The sequence below is a fragment of the Siniperca chuatsi genome, linkage group LG5, assembly GCF_020085105.1.
Source record: "Siniperca chuatsi isolate FFG_IHB_CAS linkage group LG5, ASM2008510v1, whole genome shotgun sequence".
NCBI lineage: Eukaryota > Metazoa > Chordata > Actinopteri > Centrarchiformes > Sinipercidae > Siniperca > Siniperca chuatsi.
The window spans coordinates 4694377-4712358 of NC_058046.1; the positions used below are offsets into that span (position 1 = coordinate 4694377).

The following is a 17982-nucleotide window of genomic DNA, read 5'->3' on the forward strand; positions in this document are numbered from 1 at the left end:
AAAAAAGGGGCACTCCACTGATTTTACACATCAAAGTCAATTTACTAGTCATGCGGAGTCCTACACAGTCTGTGAAATCAGTTGTGTGTCTTCTGGTTCTGGAGGAACTGGGAAAGGAGCCTGAGAAAATGACTCAAGTTACTCAGTGTGCAGGTCAGTACAGATAATTACTCTGATTTCTTTTCTGGGGTACCTTTTTTTAATTAATTACATGGTTAAACATGCATTGTGTTACCTGTATTTAATATGTATGTGAAGACATCGATATGGATGTACTGTACTATGCCTGACACAGTGGAGATTCTGTATTCTTTCCCCGTTTGTCTCGTTAGGTAACTACAGAGTAATAAGTTACTTTTAATAAGGACTATTGTTGTACTGACTGAATAAATATTTCATGAAATCAATTTTGTTGTTTGGTGACCGATTCTTCTTCTTGATATAAATCAACCAAATGTACATGATGTACATTTGGTTGATTTATATCAAGAAGAACGTGTACGTGATGACATCATCATCACGATATATTTCTTGCTCAAGGGCAATTCAGCATTAGCTGGTAAAGACAAAAATGACTTCTTCACTTTCCCCAACTACAAATTACCTCTTCCAGTGTGTGGAATTAAAGTGGAGATCTTCTTAAAACAAGTTCTGATAAGAGTCTGCTGTCTTATGAGAACCCTTACAAGAACACATCCACCCTTACAACACATGCATCTGTGTTGTAAACACAAACACTGACCATGTCTGCCAGAGCGATGTAGAGGAACATTCCCCCTGCCAGGGCAAAGATCCAGTTGGGGGAGAAGCTGTTGCCGGCCAGGATGCCAAAGCCCATGCCCAGGTAACAGCAACAAGCCGACAGGAAGTTAAAGAACAGAGCCTGCTGTATGCTCATACCAGCGTTCAGCAGGATCACAAAGTCTCCTGGTAACAGAAAGAGAGGTAGAACGACAGAAGAAATGTATCAAAGAGTTGTCTGTGCAATGTGTTCAACTGCAGATTTCAAGCCCTGATGTTTCAAGAGTTTGTGTTTGGGGAAAAAGAAACAAAAACAAATAAAATTTTATTGATGTAAAAATTTAAAGAGACTGGCAGACACTCAAGGCAGCAACGTGCCATTAGGAAATATCTGCTGGCTGAAATCCCGTTCCAACTCACCGAGTTCGTGGGGGAACTCCTCACACAGGATGGCCACGGAGGTGCTGACGCCCTGGAAGACGGAGGCGGTGAAGGAGGCGCCAATGGCCAAGCCGTCGATAAAGTTGTGCAGGCCATCACTCAATGTGATCATCCAGGCCAGCGTGCCGATGTCAGAGTAGGTCGTCCCCTTCAGCCAATAGCAGCCACCGCCACTGCTGCCGGAGCGCCCCCCGCTGTCTGGGTTCTGGGAGTCCTGGGATGAACAGAGTGAGGGAGACCCGCTAGAGGTAAATATGTGTGGACAGAGCAGCAATATGCAAATACCACATCATGCACAAGGATGCGTTTATTAACTCAGCTGATAATTAGGCTGCACATAAAGAAATTTGAAGTACTTTATATCATAATTTTTGGATGAATTACCAGGTGCGTCTTAAATCAGTGGTTCCCAACCTTTGTTCCAACCTGATCCCTTGTCAGTCTGAAAACATCTATGAAATGTGAGCAGTTTTACTAAAGAGTGATTTTCTCCACTTAACTCCAAGTTTGTGTCATCTCAATAAGTTTCAGAGGCCTGAAGCGGTAAAACCATGAAGTATTTAAGAATTTAAAAATCTAAATTTAGGTTTATAATAGGTTTATTTTTTCTTAAATAACCATGCACCAACATACAGTTACACTTTTTAAGTGCTATGGATACCACCACATTTTAACGTAATATTCTACAGTATTATTTATTAAAGTGAAAGAGTTCAGTCATTTTTTAAAGATGGATATGTAATGTCCCCTCTTGTGTCCCTTTATGATACTGCTTGTATGAACTCATTGTCAGAGATGAAAGTCTAATAAAAATAAAAATGCAGAGAATCCAGTCCCCTTATTCTCCTCCATCCTCTGCCCCCACCCTCACCTGTGGTATCTGTGCAGGACTGAGCATGAGCTCACCCTCCCCTGCGTCCACCTTGCCCAGAGCCAGACTGCTGGCTTCTCCGTTTTGCTGCAGCTTCTCCTTCTCCCCCTCCTCTAGATCCCCGTCGTGTGTCGAGTAACGATCTGCACCGGGGTAATGACTGTGACCGTGACCGTGACTCTGAGAGACAGAGAAAACAGATATCATGATCAATAAATAACAGGTTTTGACAGATCCATTGCTGGTGGATATTTTCTTCCTGACAAATCAAATAACTTTGAACTTTGGTAAATTAATAAGAGAAGAACAGAGAGGCAGTTACAATCAAGTTTACTTAAAATTAATCTAAACACAGCGTTTGCTTGAACGTTCCTCAAGATGTCCCACTTGAGCATCCTGTGCCAGTGTTTCCTCTTGTGAATGTGCCATTAAATGTTGCCTCCATAGGACTACACAACAGCTTAAAAAGCTAATGCAAATGCAACCAATCCCCATATTATTCATGAAGGCTTGCGATTTTGATTAAACCCCACAATACTTCTGCATTAACACTGTCAAAGTTGAAGAATGTGTGCAAATTTAAACAATCACAGCACTCTCTAATGAAATGATTCAATCAGAACCACAGAGCCCAGGTGAAATGACATGTTTGGTCAGAATTTCTTTCCTCAGGGATTATATTGCCCTGTACAGAGCCTCTCAGGCAGCATTTACTCCAAGGCTGACCTCTTCAAACAAACACAAAAACCCAGGAGATTCTGTGTGACATATTATCAAAGTTCGCAAGGACGGTGACTCTATAGTTACTGTCTAGTCACAGGTAAGGATCAGCTGAAGTACAACACTCCAGGAATCAGAAACAATTCAGTGTCAAGTAAAAAGATGACAGTGCCATTGCAAGTGCCAATTTGGGTCAAAGAGCGTCTGTAATTGGATCAGCAGGTCAACTTGTTAGTTATTAATAGGGTTGGCTGGACCATATGGCTCAAAGCACAGTAACCACAAGGTGGAGCAACAGTCCCAGCTGTCCCACAATCAACCTCCCCCCAACTAGATTCCTTAAGATTGTTTATTTTTTGGGCTTTTTGCCTTAATTAGATAGAGACAGCTGGAGAGAGACTGGTAAGGGGAGCGAGAGGGGATGACATGCAGTAATGGGCTCGGGCTGCTGCAGTAAGGACTCATCCTCGGTACATGCAAATATGTAGCATGTCACCAATTTGTGGACAAGATGGGCTAGATATTAAAAATTAAAAAGAAAACAAACACAGAAACAATTGATGCAGCCAGTAAACCTTGGCTGTGGCCTACAAATGTTAAATGATTAGATGGATTACAGTTACGTTTGCAGGTAATGATTATTTCCATACACAGGACCAATCTATTCCCTTTTTATATGTATTTTAGATATTAATGTTTGGATGTCACAAAACCTTTTACAGATCAACCAGGACAAAACCGAAACTTTAGCTGTAGGTTCTAAAGCTCAGAGAGAGAAACTTACCCCAAACCAACAAGCAAAAGATCTTGGTGTGGTCTTTGACTCAGACCCGAACCTCAAAGCTCACGTGGGGTTTCCAAATCTGCTTTTTTAAAATCACCTTAAAATTATTACAAAAGTGCGACCATTTGTCTCTCTGAGTGACACAGAGAGACTAATGCACGCTTTTATATCGAGCAGGCTGGACTACTGTAATGCTCTCACATCTGGTCCACCCAAAAAACTTCAGCTACAGCTGATTCAGAATGTCCCGAGTGCTGACCGAGACCAGAAGGAGAGAACACATTACACCTGTTTTGAAGTCCTTACATTGGTTGCCCATTAGTTTCCATATTGATTTTGAAATTATTTTGCTTGTTTTTAAAAGCACTTCATGGTCTGGCACCGGCATATATGTCTCACATGCTTACAGCATACGAACCGGTACGGCCCCTCAGGTTCTCTGGCACCAATCTGTTAGTTGTTCCAAAGTGCAGAACTAAAACGATGAGGCAGCTTTTAGCTTTTATGCCCCGAGCCGCTGGAACAGACTGCCAGAGGATCTGAGAGCAGCTGGAAGTGTTGAAATTTTTAAACAAAAACTTAAAACCTACTTCTTCATTAAGACTGGTGTGTAGATTATTTACTTTATTCTCTTTTCTCTTTTTCTTTTATTGTATTTATGTTAAATATTGTATCTAGTTTTCAGTCTAGCTTTTATCTAACTCTTAACTTTTATTTCACTCTATTACTGTCTTATTATCATCTTGTCAGTCATCTGTGAAGCACTTTGAACCGCACTAACCTGTGTGAAAATTGCTATACAAATAAAGTTCGATTGATTGATTGTTCATAAATCTCACATTTTTGATAAATTAATTGTGTAAAATGTAAAAAAAAAAAAAAAAAAAAAAAGTGAAAAATGCCTACATGGACAAGTCTTAAAATTGCTTTATTTGTCCAACCACCAGTTGTCACAGTAATTGATTACTCGATTGTTTGAGCATGAATGTGTGTTTAATGCTAGCTTCTTTGTGAAATATAAACAGCCAAAGTGAAAGAGGGCATCCTTGCCCGGTGCCCAGGAGCAGAGTAAAACTTGTGTACAAAACCCAACTGATAAATGATTCTTCAAAGCCAAATGTCTCCAGTGTGGCTTTTTCGACGTAAACAGCTAATCAAAGGAAAAGGTGGATTCCACTCTGAAGGACACATAAGGATATGTGTCACATTTTTTAGTCTATTACAGTATGTACAGTAGGAAACTAGTTTTCTACCAGAGGGTGTATATAAACATCAGATGGCAGTACTGTGAACTTGAATCACCACTGCCTGAACATCCCATCCGACTGGTTAAACCTGCCACTGATGTACAGATAATACAAGTGGGAACAAATTAATTGTACATCAAGATGGAGCTCAGGGAAAAAGATTATATGTGCAAACATTTAGTTGCCTGATAACTATGTAACAACATGGCTTGGTGTGTTAGCCTGAAGAAATATAGGATATAGGATAAATGACTACAGGATATATCATTATCATACTTGAATATGGAAACATCATAAGGGCTGGGTGAGAATTTAGTATTATCATTTAGCGATTCTGAGCAGAATCATATTGTGATGACACGATCTGTTTAAAAAATTAAATTGTTTTACAAAACTGTTGTCCAAAATGTGTTTCCAAGCAAACTGTAAGATTTTATTTTACATCTGTTCTGAGTTTTGTCTGATGTAATGCAAAAGAGTGAAGATTTTCATTGCAATAACACCAATTTATTTATTTTACATGTGATTCTTGTGTACATTTGCCATATTCAGACTCAATTGCGAGCAGAACTCAGCTGTCGATCATGTCATGAAACCCCCTTTTATAGCGTCAAATAACTAATTAAAACCAAACTTATCAGAAAAATGAACACTTGAACGTACATCAGCGTGATAAGAACCACCTGAAATGAACGCCAACATGGAGGGGCCGGGGTTTATGACCTGTACTGCAGCCAGCCATCAGAGAGCTATCGAGATGTTTTGGCTTCACTTTGGAGAGCTGTCATGTCTTGTCATAATTTTCAAGACTGTTGCCCTTTCCATATTAAATAGCCTCTGTTTTTGTGACTTACACACATTCAGTTTGGGTTTGAGCACCAACTATTATGCTTCTTTTGTCTTTAGCTGCCACCTGCTTTAACAACTTCCATATAAAAGTAAGTAAGTTGTGGAATGCTTATAAAGTTGACACATATTGTTGCTACATATTTACCTTATGGGCGTGCTCATTGCTGCCATTGTAATTTGCCAATTTCCACCACCTATTATATATATATATATATATATATATATATATATATATATATATATATATATATATATATATATATATATATATATATATATATATATATATATATAACAACAAAAACAATATATCATCTTTCTTGCTATGTACTCACCCCGTTTTTCTGTTTGAGAAGCACTCTGAGGACCTTTTCAGTGAAGAAGAAGAGGTAAAATCCTCCAAACACCACAGCAGACTTGGACACGTAGAAATCTACCATGGGGTCAAACCCAAAGGCCTACCATGCAGGAAAGAAGATGGATATAGTAGCTAGTTATTACATCATTACTGCATGACATCACTAAATGTGCATATTTTTAAAATAAACTGTCAAACGTAACAATCATGATTTAGCAGGTTTTTTAACAATTAGTTGGTGAATTGCTTGTTTTGAACTCTAAGTGGGTCTCGGCTGTGCAGTCAGCTGTGTGAAAACAAGAGTGAAGTCCAACCAGAAGAGTAGCTGCTGACCAAAAGCAATTATATATCTATGGAAACCTTCACTCTGCTGAATGACTTTGGATGGTTTTACTTTTGTCCATCATTAAATTAATAATCCCAGGTGAATTGATGCAATGAATTACACAACATCTTGGTGCAACAGCTGTAAATTTGGCCATGATAGGTGTGCATACCATCTAGACAACAATAAAAATGTAATAGACAATTGCTCTAATTTGTGGGTTGAACTTCAGTCAGTGTGTTGACATGCACCTTAGCTTCCTTCAGTAACCTGACTTATTAAACAGCATGTAAATGAGAAACCGGAATTGATTAATGAGAGTAACGTATTACAAGATTATAGTACATTTCACAGCAAAATTTCTTCTGTAGAAATTAGACTATAGCCATATTTACTTTTAATCCGGTTTTTAACGGTTAAGGATATGCAAGACTTCAGAAACACAAAGTGGTAGTAGTCTGCATGATCATATATTACACATAAAATATGCCAGCTTTGTTGTAAAGCTGATTACTGATCAGCTGCATGTAAACGCAGGTTTTACAGTAACCAGATTACTGCCTTAACATGATTTCTTACAATAACCTGGTTTCTTATGTGCATGTAAGTGTTTTTTTCTAACTGGGTTTCAGTGAAAAACACACCTACAGCTTCACGATGTTTAGAAGTGTATCGAAAATGATGATCGATTCGGAAAAGTATTCTAAGTATTCATTTCGGCTGATGAACAAAACATTTCCGTTTTAGCTATTGCTGGAAATTGATAGTTTTTCCAGAAATATGATTCACTCTTTTATAAGCACTAGATTTAAGACATCCTTTTGCATTACAGCATTCATCAACAACAGGAATTCAATCAACCAATTGTTTAGTTAAAGAAATTCAGTGGTAGGATTGGGTCATATGATGATGACATGACGATATTGATTTGTCTACTGACTGAGATGTTGCTATTTCTAAAAAAGGCAACTATCCCTTTAACACATCTGGCTGTATTAGATATTACAGTTGAAATTTGTTTTAGAGGTGTTGATTCAACTGTATGGTAATTTTGGAAACTGCAGTTTGTGCTGCTGTTGAATTGGATTGCATTATACTGACAGGTGTTTCTATTATTTTATCCCCCCTATTTATATCAGTGAGGTATACAAAACAAAAAGTAGACCGTGATATAGCAATCAAGAAAGACACGATAATCAAATATTCTATGGGATATTCCATGTAAAATCAATATTCAATGTTCTTTCCTGAAACTGCATAGCAACCCTGCACTGAGGCAATGTGAAGGAGCTGCAGCTAAGTAAGTCACAGCAGCATCAACGCTACCTCTGGGATGAGCTGAAACAGGGCGTTGGAGTAGAGGGTGCCAATGGCCAGAGCTATGAAGTAGAGCAGCAGTCGCTTGTAAAAGGTTTTCTTCATGAAGGGCACCACGCTTGCCCCGACCAGTGAACACAGAGAGATCAGTGTCACACACAGGATCCCATAACCCCACACTGATCAACAGAGAGGGGGCAGAGGAAAGAAGGGGGAAGGTGAGAAAAAAAAAAAAAAGAGAGGTAGTTAGTTTAGAACCGATTTTATCAGATTAATCACCAGGGTAAGGAACAAAAAATTAGAGAACACCAACCAGTTAAGTCCCTGAAAAGAAAGAAAGAATTGAATGAAATGAACCTGAGGGGAAAAAAAAAAAAAGATTTCAAAAGATACCTGCAAGTCGTTCCAGAGACAGGAGGTTCATTTGTCCATTGAAAACAGATCAACAGAAGAGACACCACTTTTCATTTGCATTTGAAGATAATAATGTGTTGTCCTTTGAAACAGTCCTTGAACCCCATGCATTTCTTTTGATAGAGAGGGGAGGTGATTCAGGTAAAATTACAGTTTACTGAAACCTTGTGCGCACACACACACACACACACACACACACTTTGTCCTAGTCCACTCAGGTGCATCTGTACCACTGTCCTAGCCCTCAGGGTACACTCGAGCTATCACTACAGACACAAAAGGGGGCAAATTAACTTTAAATAGCCCAACAGTAGCAGAAGAAGCACTGCTAACAAGGAGTCACATTTCAATTTGAAGGACGCTGTAAGGGTGCTGTGCTCCATTTTTCCAGGATTGTCTTACACAAACTCAAATTTATGAATCCCAAAGCCAAAAAAACAGACACTGTTATCGAGTCTGTTTTGCTGTTCAACATGCTGCAGTGACAGAAGAGTGAAAAACCTCCACCAAGAAAAACCCCATACCTGGCTGGCCTAGATCTCAATGAAACACATTGAAATGCAGACACAGACACAAACATACAGTGCACACAAATATAAACACACCCCCAGATGATCAGTGATGCAGTGAGGGTAGAGCAAAACCACAGCCTTCCACAGTGCTTATTAGAGCCCGAGAAAACCACAGAGAGAAAACAAAGGCAGGAAGAAGAGGAAACAGGAAAGACAAAGGAGCGTGTGGCCAAAAGTTCACTAGTTTTGTAAACAGCCATGTGACACCACAGTGAACTAAAGAGGCTTTCAACTTAGGGCTGGGTTTAAAAAATAGATTTACCGATTTAAATTAATCTTCATTTGAATTATCCGATATCGATTCATAAAATCAGAGAATGATTTTTGTGTCCATAGGCTATAGCGGGGGGGTTTTTCTTCTGGCAGAGAAGTGCTTGTGCGGTGAGAGAGAAAAACGCTGCGCGTGGGTTTTGTTTCTATGACACAGATTGACATTAGCTAGGTAGCTAAAAAAAGAAAAAACAAAACAAAAAACACCCTGGTCAGAAAGTGGTGTTTACCCGTATTTTTTCGATGTTTGTGGCAAGGCTATAGCCTGTTATATATATCTATATATTTATTTATAATATAATGGTTGGGGAAACACTGGGGCGTCTGAGTGGAAATATCAGCTCTGTTAAAAAACAATCAGTCTGTAAACATTAATATTTTTAATAATGCACCAGGTTAGAGGGGTCCTTGTACAATTTACAGCATTAGTTGTCTGAAAATCTCTTTTATATCCAGGTAAAACTGGTATTGTTACTGAAATGTCCCTAACCGAATCGATATTGAATCGGAAATCGAATTTAATAGGGACCTTTTGAATCGGAATCGAATCGGGAAATCAGTGGCGATACCCTTCTCTATTTCAACTTTGGTGTTTGTGTTTTTGAAAAGCAAAAAAAGATTTATACAATGAGAAAAGATGTATAGATAAAAAGTGTAGACGGAAAGAAGTATGGATGGATGGCAAACCTCTGGCAGGAGCTGCAGGATCGCAGTGGAGTAAAGCGTGCCAATAGCAAGAGCGATGAAAAAGGTGAGCGCGTACTTCATGTAGCGTGTCTTCATGAGAGGCACGATGACGACTCCAAGGAGGGAGAAGGCATTGATCACTGTCACACTCAGGATAGAAAATCCCCACACTGGTGGTTTGAGTGACGGAAAGGTTGGATGGAAGAGGAAGGTTTAACATTAAAACAAACTGCTATGCATAATGGAGAAGTAATGCAGCTGTAAATGCAGCTTGCACACTGAATCATCAAACAATGTGTATTCTTTCAATACAATCATGTTATCAAATAAATGCAATGCTAAATGCTTTTACCTAAAATCATGTTAGAAATAAAATACTGATCTCACAACGCTGCATCTGTACCAGCTGTATTGAAATGCAAGCAAATAAAATAACATCCACATACATTTCAATGCAACAAATCTAGACGTGATTTTGGATGTTAGCAGTTGACATTAGAAAACAATTTAATTTATATAACTCAGCTCTGTTGTTTAAAAAATAAAAACATATTTTTATGCAAAAGTGGTGAAGATACTCTGAGGTAGTAGAGAAGTACCTTAATTCAGTGGTTCTCAACCGAGGGTTTAGGACCCTGCCAAGTGGTTGAAAGATGATTAACTAGATAGGAAATAAGAAAAATATACATAAATTCTGTATACATTTCTGACTTTTCTCTGATTTCCACTTTTCTATTGTGAAATACTGGATAGTTTTACCTCTTCCGGTCTCTAACTACAATTCAAATGAAAATATTTAAAAAGGGAACATCACTTTTTAGTTGAATATGCAACTTGTGACAAGGGTTTGCATGAAGACATTGCTTTGCTTTTAAGGGTCAAAAGCCAAAAAGGTTTGGAACCACTGCCTTAACTGACACCTGTTGAAAATAAATAAGGTTAGTGTACATTAGTTAGAAGTTTTTGTGCCATTTTTGTTTGATGCTGTAGCACCTGTGAAGTCTATGGAAAAGAAGGTTAAATGCAGAGAGATTTATGGTCTATTCTGTGGTGTCAGATAACTTCTCCATGCTGAGAAAGGAAACAAAAACCAGATGATGAGGGCTGGTGGTGAAGTCAGTGGCAGACTTCTCCATGAGATGTAGGTACAACTCAAGTCTCTAGGAAAACAAGCATTTAATAATGTAAAAAAGGCACAAAAAAAGTGAACAAATAACATGCTATAGATTGTGATCAAATTAAGATGTAAACATAATTTGGCAAATAGGATTATAAAATATATATTTAGACAAATTAAATGTTTGCTTCAAAATTAAAAAAAATGCCAAGAGCCCCGATAATCAAAATCTATGGTTTGTCCATATTCAACAGAGGAAAATTTTGATTGATTAAAATCCCTAATTTCTTAAATTCAATTTACAAGATTGTTGACTGGGCTTAGATCATTAGGTAAAGTAGAGACAAAGAGCTGTGTGTCATCTGCATAGCAGTGAAAACAGATTCCATGTTTGCGAATGAAAGAACATCATGGCAGCATGTAAAGGCAGAAACGAATGGGGCCCAGGACTGAACCTTGAGGCACACCACACGAAAAAATTTTTTTCTCAACGAACGCCCCAAGGGAATCAAAACAGTCTCGAAGTTGGAAATTAGCCTAAAGTTATTCATGTTACTGGCATCGAGTTCAAAAGAGGTCAAACCAAAGCAGTTTTAGACAGCTGCTAGGCATGGTGTCAAGGGCACAAGTAGTACACTAAATCAGCATCAACGACATGAAAACAGATAAAAAGGTGCTGGTTAGGGGAGGGATAGGTTTGACTTCAACATAACCAGTGATGTTTTGATAGTAGATCTGATCTAATGTGAGTTATTTGATCTCTGAAAAAAAAAAAAAAAAACCTGAAAAAGAGTCACATTTAGATCACAAGAAAAGATCAGACTATACAAGTCAGTGAGATGTGCAGTAGAGATGATTTTCAATGGCATCATCCTCCCTGCTGCCAGCAGATCTCCACAGCCTAGGAAAAGAAAAGCAGCTCTCAAGCCAAAATAAGCTGCCTACAAGGGCAAGTATGAGGCAAGCGGAGGGTATGAGTGGATGATAAGGGAAAACAAATTTGTCAGTGGAGAGAGAGTGAGATAGAGCCAGCGCTCAGGGCCACTGAATTATTTCTCCTCTACCTGCCAAGGATAAGATAAACTGGGTTAAAAGTAATAACTGAAATGTGTGAGGTGGCTTAGCGAGGCGACAGGACAATTAGTTTAAAAAGAATATGAAGCAATTGATGCCTTCAGTCATCACATTCATAATGAAAGCTGATATTTTTCTTTTCTTTTAGTGGGAACTAATAAAGTACTATGAACATTCTTGAAGCTTTGCTGCTTGCGGACATCAGTTCTGCTGCAGCCTTAAGGGCAGAACATCATACAAGTTGACCAAATTTTCCAAGTCTGTCATTAGCTAGCTTTTTATACGAGCCACATACTCCAAAGTCGATTTGGCTTCGATCCAACAGGAACTCAAGGGCTTGTTAATCAACAGCCTACGCTACACTCCACATTTCCAAGAACTTCAGATTGGATGCAGACGCCAAAATAGCTGCCAGGGCTCTCAAGGACGTCCTACTGGGTCTGTACAGTCTGCAGTGTGTGTGGAGTTACACTGGGTCAGCAGTCAAGGAAAGAAGAGCAGTTTGTAGCTGGGATGCTTTCCTGTTTGACCGTCTTTACCTGGACGATATCTCTGCTACATGCCAGATATGCTCACTGAGGCAGGAATGTTGAGTCTAAAGGATGTGTTAGTTTTTAAGCCAAAATGAGAAATGCAATCTGAGCCTTGGCTAACTGTGCATGCTTATTTTGACTTTCATCTCCTTAGGGGACATCATGATATCACTATCTCTAGGCAACAAAACAGATTTGGAGCTCAGATCTGATGACTAAATATGTTTTCGAGGTCTCATTGCATTAGGTTTTCATTGGTAACATTATAACATTACATTATTATAATTGGTAATATATTATAATATAACTATTATTAGAAATATTTACTAATATACTAACATTTTTTTATGGTTGTAAAAAATGAGAGCACAAAACTTGTAATGGAGTTAGTCATTGACAGAAAGGATGAAAGAGCAAAATACTTACAGATAAAGAAACTGTAAAAACAAAGTGAAACAGCCAACAGCAAAGTTTGACAGACAACACAAATGCCATCATAAATTTAAGGATATCAAAAAGTACAGTTACCCTGTCTATATCTCTCAGTCCCAAGCCCATTGGTTCCTACAGAAGATGTAATTCTTTTGAAAATGGGTCTCGAATTTATTCTTTCATTTAAAAAATGGCTAAATAACTTTATAAAATAGCTGGGCATTGTAGCTTCAACAAATGTTACTCAAATAGAAGTAAAAAAGTAAAATCCCACAATTGGGGGCGATTTCAGCTGTGGATTTGGTGCGCTAGGATTGTTTACGACAGCAGGACAGTGTATGTGAGATTGAGTCAAAATACACTACAGTGGCCAAGTTCATCAAAATGACAAAACATGTCACCCAATGCAACGGTCTGGCTCAATGATGAGTTTTTAATAGTTTTTGGAGCTCTGTGGCACAGAGGATTAACCTATATCAGGCTTTGGCTACACAAACAATACTTGTGAGTAGGACCAATTCATTGTTGGTTTTGATCTTCTCATTGGATTTGTTGATGTTAAGAAACATTTTGAATATCTCCAGACTTATCCTTTAAATTTACAATAGAATGTAACTTGATGTTCTTTACAGGATATTAAAAAAAACATCTTCAGTGTTAACAAAATAGATAGCTAACATTTTATATTAATGATCAGTAACAAGTCAGCCCTCACCTTCAGCATCTGTGGGCCTGGGAGAGGTGTCACTGCTCAGCTCCTCCTTATTTTGCACCCTACAGGTGCCAGCATCCAACTGCTGCAGCATGGTGGGGCACAGCTCCTGTAAGCCCTGCCCATCCAGCCGTGACTGCTCGCTGATGCTGTAAATAGCCAGTGTGTCTGCAGCTAAGCACTGAAAATAAAAACATAATCAGTCAAGTCAGTTGGCCAAAAGAAGTTACCATTTTACTTTTAAACAATTGAATTAGCCAGGATGTATTCAGTGACAGGCCAGGTTGATTTCATTTCTAACCAGACACAAGGTGTGCAGGCTCAAATTTGAGTGCAATTTAGATGTAAAAAAAGTAGATACAGGCAAAGAGATGCAGACAAATGGAGTTTGGGAGATTTTGTACCAATATTCTGTAAAGTTTCATGTAAAAATCCATTGGTAGAGTGAACTGTATTCTTTGTGTGGACAAGTCAGTCAAACAGCATTTAAATTATGGGACACAATGCTTCACTGAATCCACGACTATCAATTAAAAAGCTGCTTAATTTGTGACAGAGTGACCAACCGCACCTATTAATTTCAGAAGAAATTAAAACAATTAATTGATTAAGAGATTTGTTGATAGAAAATTAAATCCGAAAATATTTAGAGAATTGATTCAGAATTGAGTCAATTCTCAAGCAAAAAAACAAACACTCTGTGGTTCCAGCTTCTCAAATGTGAGAATTTGCTGCTTTTCTCTATTTTTCTCTATTGTAAGTTGAAAATTTTTTGGTTTTGAACTGTTGGTTGGGCAAAACAAGACATGTGAACACGTCACCTTGGGCTTTAGTAAACTGTGATTTAAAAAAAAGAATTCTGTTTATTCATTCATTTTATTAATCAAAAGAAAAAATAATTTGATAATGAGAAGAATCATTAGTTACTACCTAAACCAACTACAAGATAAATATATATATCCAATAAAATTCCAATAAAATTAACAAATTAAACTAATTAACAAACATTTCTCATTTTACCTACTCCTTCCATATTGTTTTCTAATTGTAGGGTGTCATAAGATCGCTTGAGATTTAAACAAAACTGCAAATCATAGGGCATTAAAAAGTTTGCTAACAATGTACAACTCAAAACAAATACAGATGGAGATGATGCCTATCTGAGGTATCAAACCTCAAAAGTCACATTGAAAAGTCAAGAGAAATTGTATCCAAGGTACATACATTTCTATATTGGGACACAGAAGCCAGTTGGAATTTAATCTCCTGACAACAAAAAGTGAAGCTGAATCAAACACAAGTGAGGCTTTTGATAGTGACTCACTACATAATTAAAGTGCATGAATCACTTTGCGAAATATTAACAAAAATTCAAGTTCATCACAACAGCAAGAAATGTATTCAACATCTGATTCAATGATTATATAAACTGTTCTCAGCATAATCAACAGATCATTCTTTCCATTGTGGCAGCCGAGAATATTGGAAAGCAGTGACGAATAGCTGCCTCTGAAATGTGTTTAACAACATGCGGGTGATATGTGACTGAACACGTTACTGAAGGGAGGCCTGCCGGTACTTCACTAAATGGGGAGAGCACTGACCATTATTGGCCAAAGGTTGCAGTTTTACTTCTGTTCCCTGAGTCACACACCTATTCAAAGACAGACACTATTTTTCATGTTCATACAGGAAAGACAGCAACACACAATGCTGCGGACCCATTGCAACATGCAAAATCTGAACTACATGTGACCTTAACCTTTTATTCCATTTAATTTCTCAGAAGTATTTATACCTTCGTCACCATTACTAAGGGTAAATCTAATCAAAAGCAAATCAGCAAGTGAGTCAATCATCCCTGACACTAAGCATGGGAAATATGCTAAATATTTCAGCTATCTGGCCCAGGTGGCTCCTGCTTCTTCCAGACAGGACTAAAGCTGGATTTACCCTTCAGTACAGAGTGTGTGTGTGCTCTGAGGCTCCGCTGGAGGCATTCGCCACAGCCAATGTGCACCTTCTCAAAAAATACACAATAAGGAGCTTCCACATGGAGACCACAAGACCACTCACTCCTACATGATTCTGTTTCTGGTAGATATTGTTGATTGTGAAAACAGCATGTAGCACACTAAAGAAAGGATCAGTAATATTTTCCATGTTATCAAAAACTTAAGCGATTTAGTGATCTAGCAAAGGTGGTTTAGGTGTTTTTTGTGTTTCCCTCTGCTTCAAGGTTTCAGGTCCTGCTGGATTGCTCAGCCACACCTTCCTAATTAAGAGACTGCCCTCACCTGTTGGGGAGCAGGATTGGTGGGTGAGAGCTACTTGGCACTCATGCTTGTTTTCTTTGGTTTGGTTTGTCCACTGTTACCTAACACTCAACAGTTCAGTGACAACACACAAACACACACCCAAAATTTGCATTATTTGAATTAGCCTTAAGAAACTATTTTTTTTTTACATGAGTGTTACTGTATGGCATATTCTACTCCTGCAATGATTATGACTGAATATGAGTCCACTTTGATCCACTCAAGTATAAGACATATCGACACATGGACCCGTGACCCAAGATCAATAGAACAGGATCCTAGTCCTACCCAGACCTGATTAGACAGTTAGTAGTATTGCAGACCTCTAACTCATGATGGGACCACCTCGGGCCCTGCTGGAGATCAATGACAGGAGCAATCTTAAAAGAAGGCGATAGAAGGAACCTAAAAACTAAATTTTAAAACTGCAACTCTGGGTTAATTTATGAAGCTGTTTCAGTGTACTCTTTGTATTCAGCAGCAGGTCCATAGCAAGAGTATGTACACTATACCAGTATATTAAAACAATGTAGCAGTGCTAAAATAATTTGTGGACTAATTGATTACTCAACTGACATAAAATGACAACAATTTTCATTACTAATTGCTGGTTGTGGATGTGGTGCTTTTCCCTGTTTTATATTATTGTATATAAAATATATTTGGGTTTGGGCTGCTGCGGTCAGAAATCGACAGTAAAGGAATGACAGGAAAGAGAGAGATGGGGAATGACCCCGGTATGATTTGAACCAAGGATGTTGTGATTCATGGTCGAAAACTTAAAAACCAGGTGACCAGGTCATCCTTAAGTTTACAGATAATACTTAGTAATATACCAAATACATAATTTACAACAGTGATGACTGCAAAAGGCTTCCTTTATACATTTACTTTCAGTGGTCATCAGATGTTACAATTAGCTTTCTTTACATAAAATTATCAACATGTTTTATAACTGACACACTACAGGAGCAGGTGCCAAAAGCAATGCTTGAAGTAACAGTTGCAGTGCATCAATGTCAACTCTGAGGTCTACTGTAAGTTATTATATTTTTACATCATGTTTCCTAATTAACACTTGTAGGCAAAACATAACATTATAAAAAGGTAATACCAAAATGTGGCTGCTGAATGTGCATAGATTCAATTTGCATGTGTTATACCAACCACAATGAATCATCTCAAAGTGCTAACACAAAATAACTAATAATGTTCTCACCGTGGAGTGGTTGGATTTGGGAGGTGTGGTTGTAGGTGTCTCAGCGACATTGCTGCTGTCGTGGTCACCTTCACCCTGACCCTTGCTGAGGAGGGCCAGCAGAGCGCGCAGCTGGGGCACCGTGATGGTGCTGTTGTCTCCATGGCGGGCCAGCAGGTCCTGGAGCACCTTGGCAGGGGACTGTGTCTCGCTTTCCCCCTGACCTGTCACTCGGCCCAAGGAGCAGAGAAGCACAGCCAGGGCCAGAACAAACATCAGCTGGTACTGGAGGAGGGTGATGGTCATAGTGGCACGGCCATGAGGGAACCAGAGGAGCATGGCTTCTTCACTGGCTGGAGGATGTCGATCTGTGGAGGGAGGGGGGAAGAATAAGAGAAATACAGACAAAAAAACATCGCTCTCTAAACTATGCACTTGGTACTATGTCTTACTGTTGGCTCCAAATGGCAGATACATGTAATTGTTGTCACAAACTGGCTCAAAATGTGTGAAATGGAAGATCAAGCGCAAATTAATGTTTTGTTTTAAATAAACAAACTTAAGCTAACTTCAAAAAGAGAGGACAAGTGAAAATCTCACAGGCAGAGACAGAGGGTTATAACATTATTAATATTGACATTAAAAAAGGTGGGGTATGCGATTCTGGAGAAATCCAATACAATGACAAATACCATGATATAGAGCGAACAACGGCACAGCAAGTAATGAAACTAACATTAGCTAGGTTGTGGGTTAGCAAACTGTGCTACAGTTGCTGCTGCAAAGCTAACAGCCAGAGAGGACGAGACGGTTTCCCAGAGCCGACAAACCAGCTCCAGACAGCGATGCTCACAACTCCCCTGCTGCTATAGCTAACATCACAACAGCATATCTTGTCAAACTAGAAAGTAAACTGAATGCCCGTGGGCAAGTCATTTAACGTTAACTGACACACAAATCATGGCTGGAATAGTTTGTTTATTTAGTATTTACAGAGCCAGG

General features: G+C 38.6%; 1 protein-coding gene across 5 annotated transcripts in view; it reads right to left on the bottom strand.

The window, feature by feature from the left end:
* The window catches only part of slc39a14 (solute carrier family 39 member 14), a 29824-nt gene that overhangs the window by 3655 nt on the left and 8187 nt on the right, over window positions 1-17982 (bottom strand). For 3 of the 5 annotated variants that reach the window (XM_044196255.1, XM_044196260.1, XM_044196259.1), the window contains 7 exons: window positions 17002-17348; window positions 13468-13645; window positions 7663-7832; window positions 5989-6111; window positions 2054-2233; window positions 1162-1396; window positions 743-927 (listed from right to left, as the gene is read on the bottom strand). In XM_044196255.1, coding sequence (XP_044052190.1) covers window positions 743-927; window positions 1162-1396; window positions 2054-2233; window positions 5989-6111; window positions 7663-7832; window positions 13468-13645; window positions 17002-17319 — 1389 coding nt within the window. In that variant the 5' untranslated portion in view covers window positions 17320-17348. Of the gene's footprint in view, window positions 1-742; window positions 928-1161; window positions 1397-2053; window positions 2234-5988; window positions 6112-7662; window positions 7833-9596; window positions 9767-13467; window positions 13646-17001; window positions 17349-17982 lie in introns of all 5 variants that reach the window. The other 2 variants (XM_044196257.1, XM_044196256.1) reach the window with 1 other exon arrangement.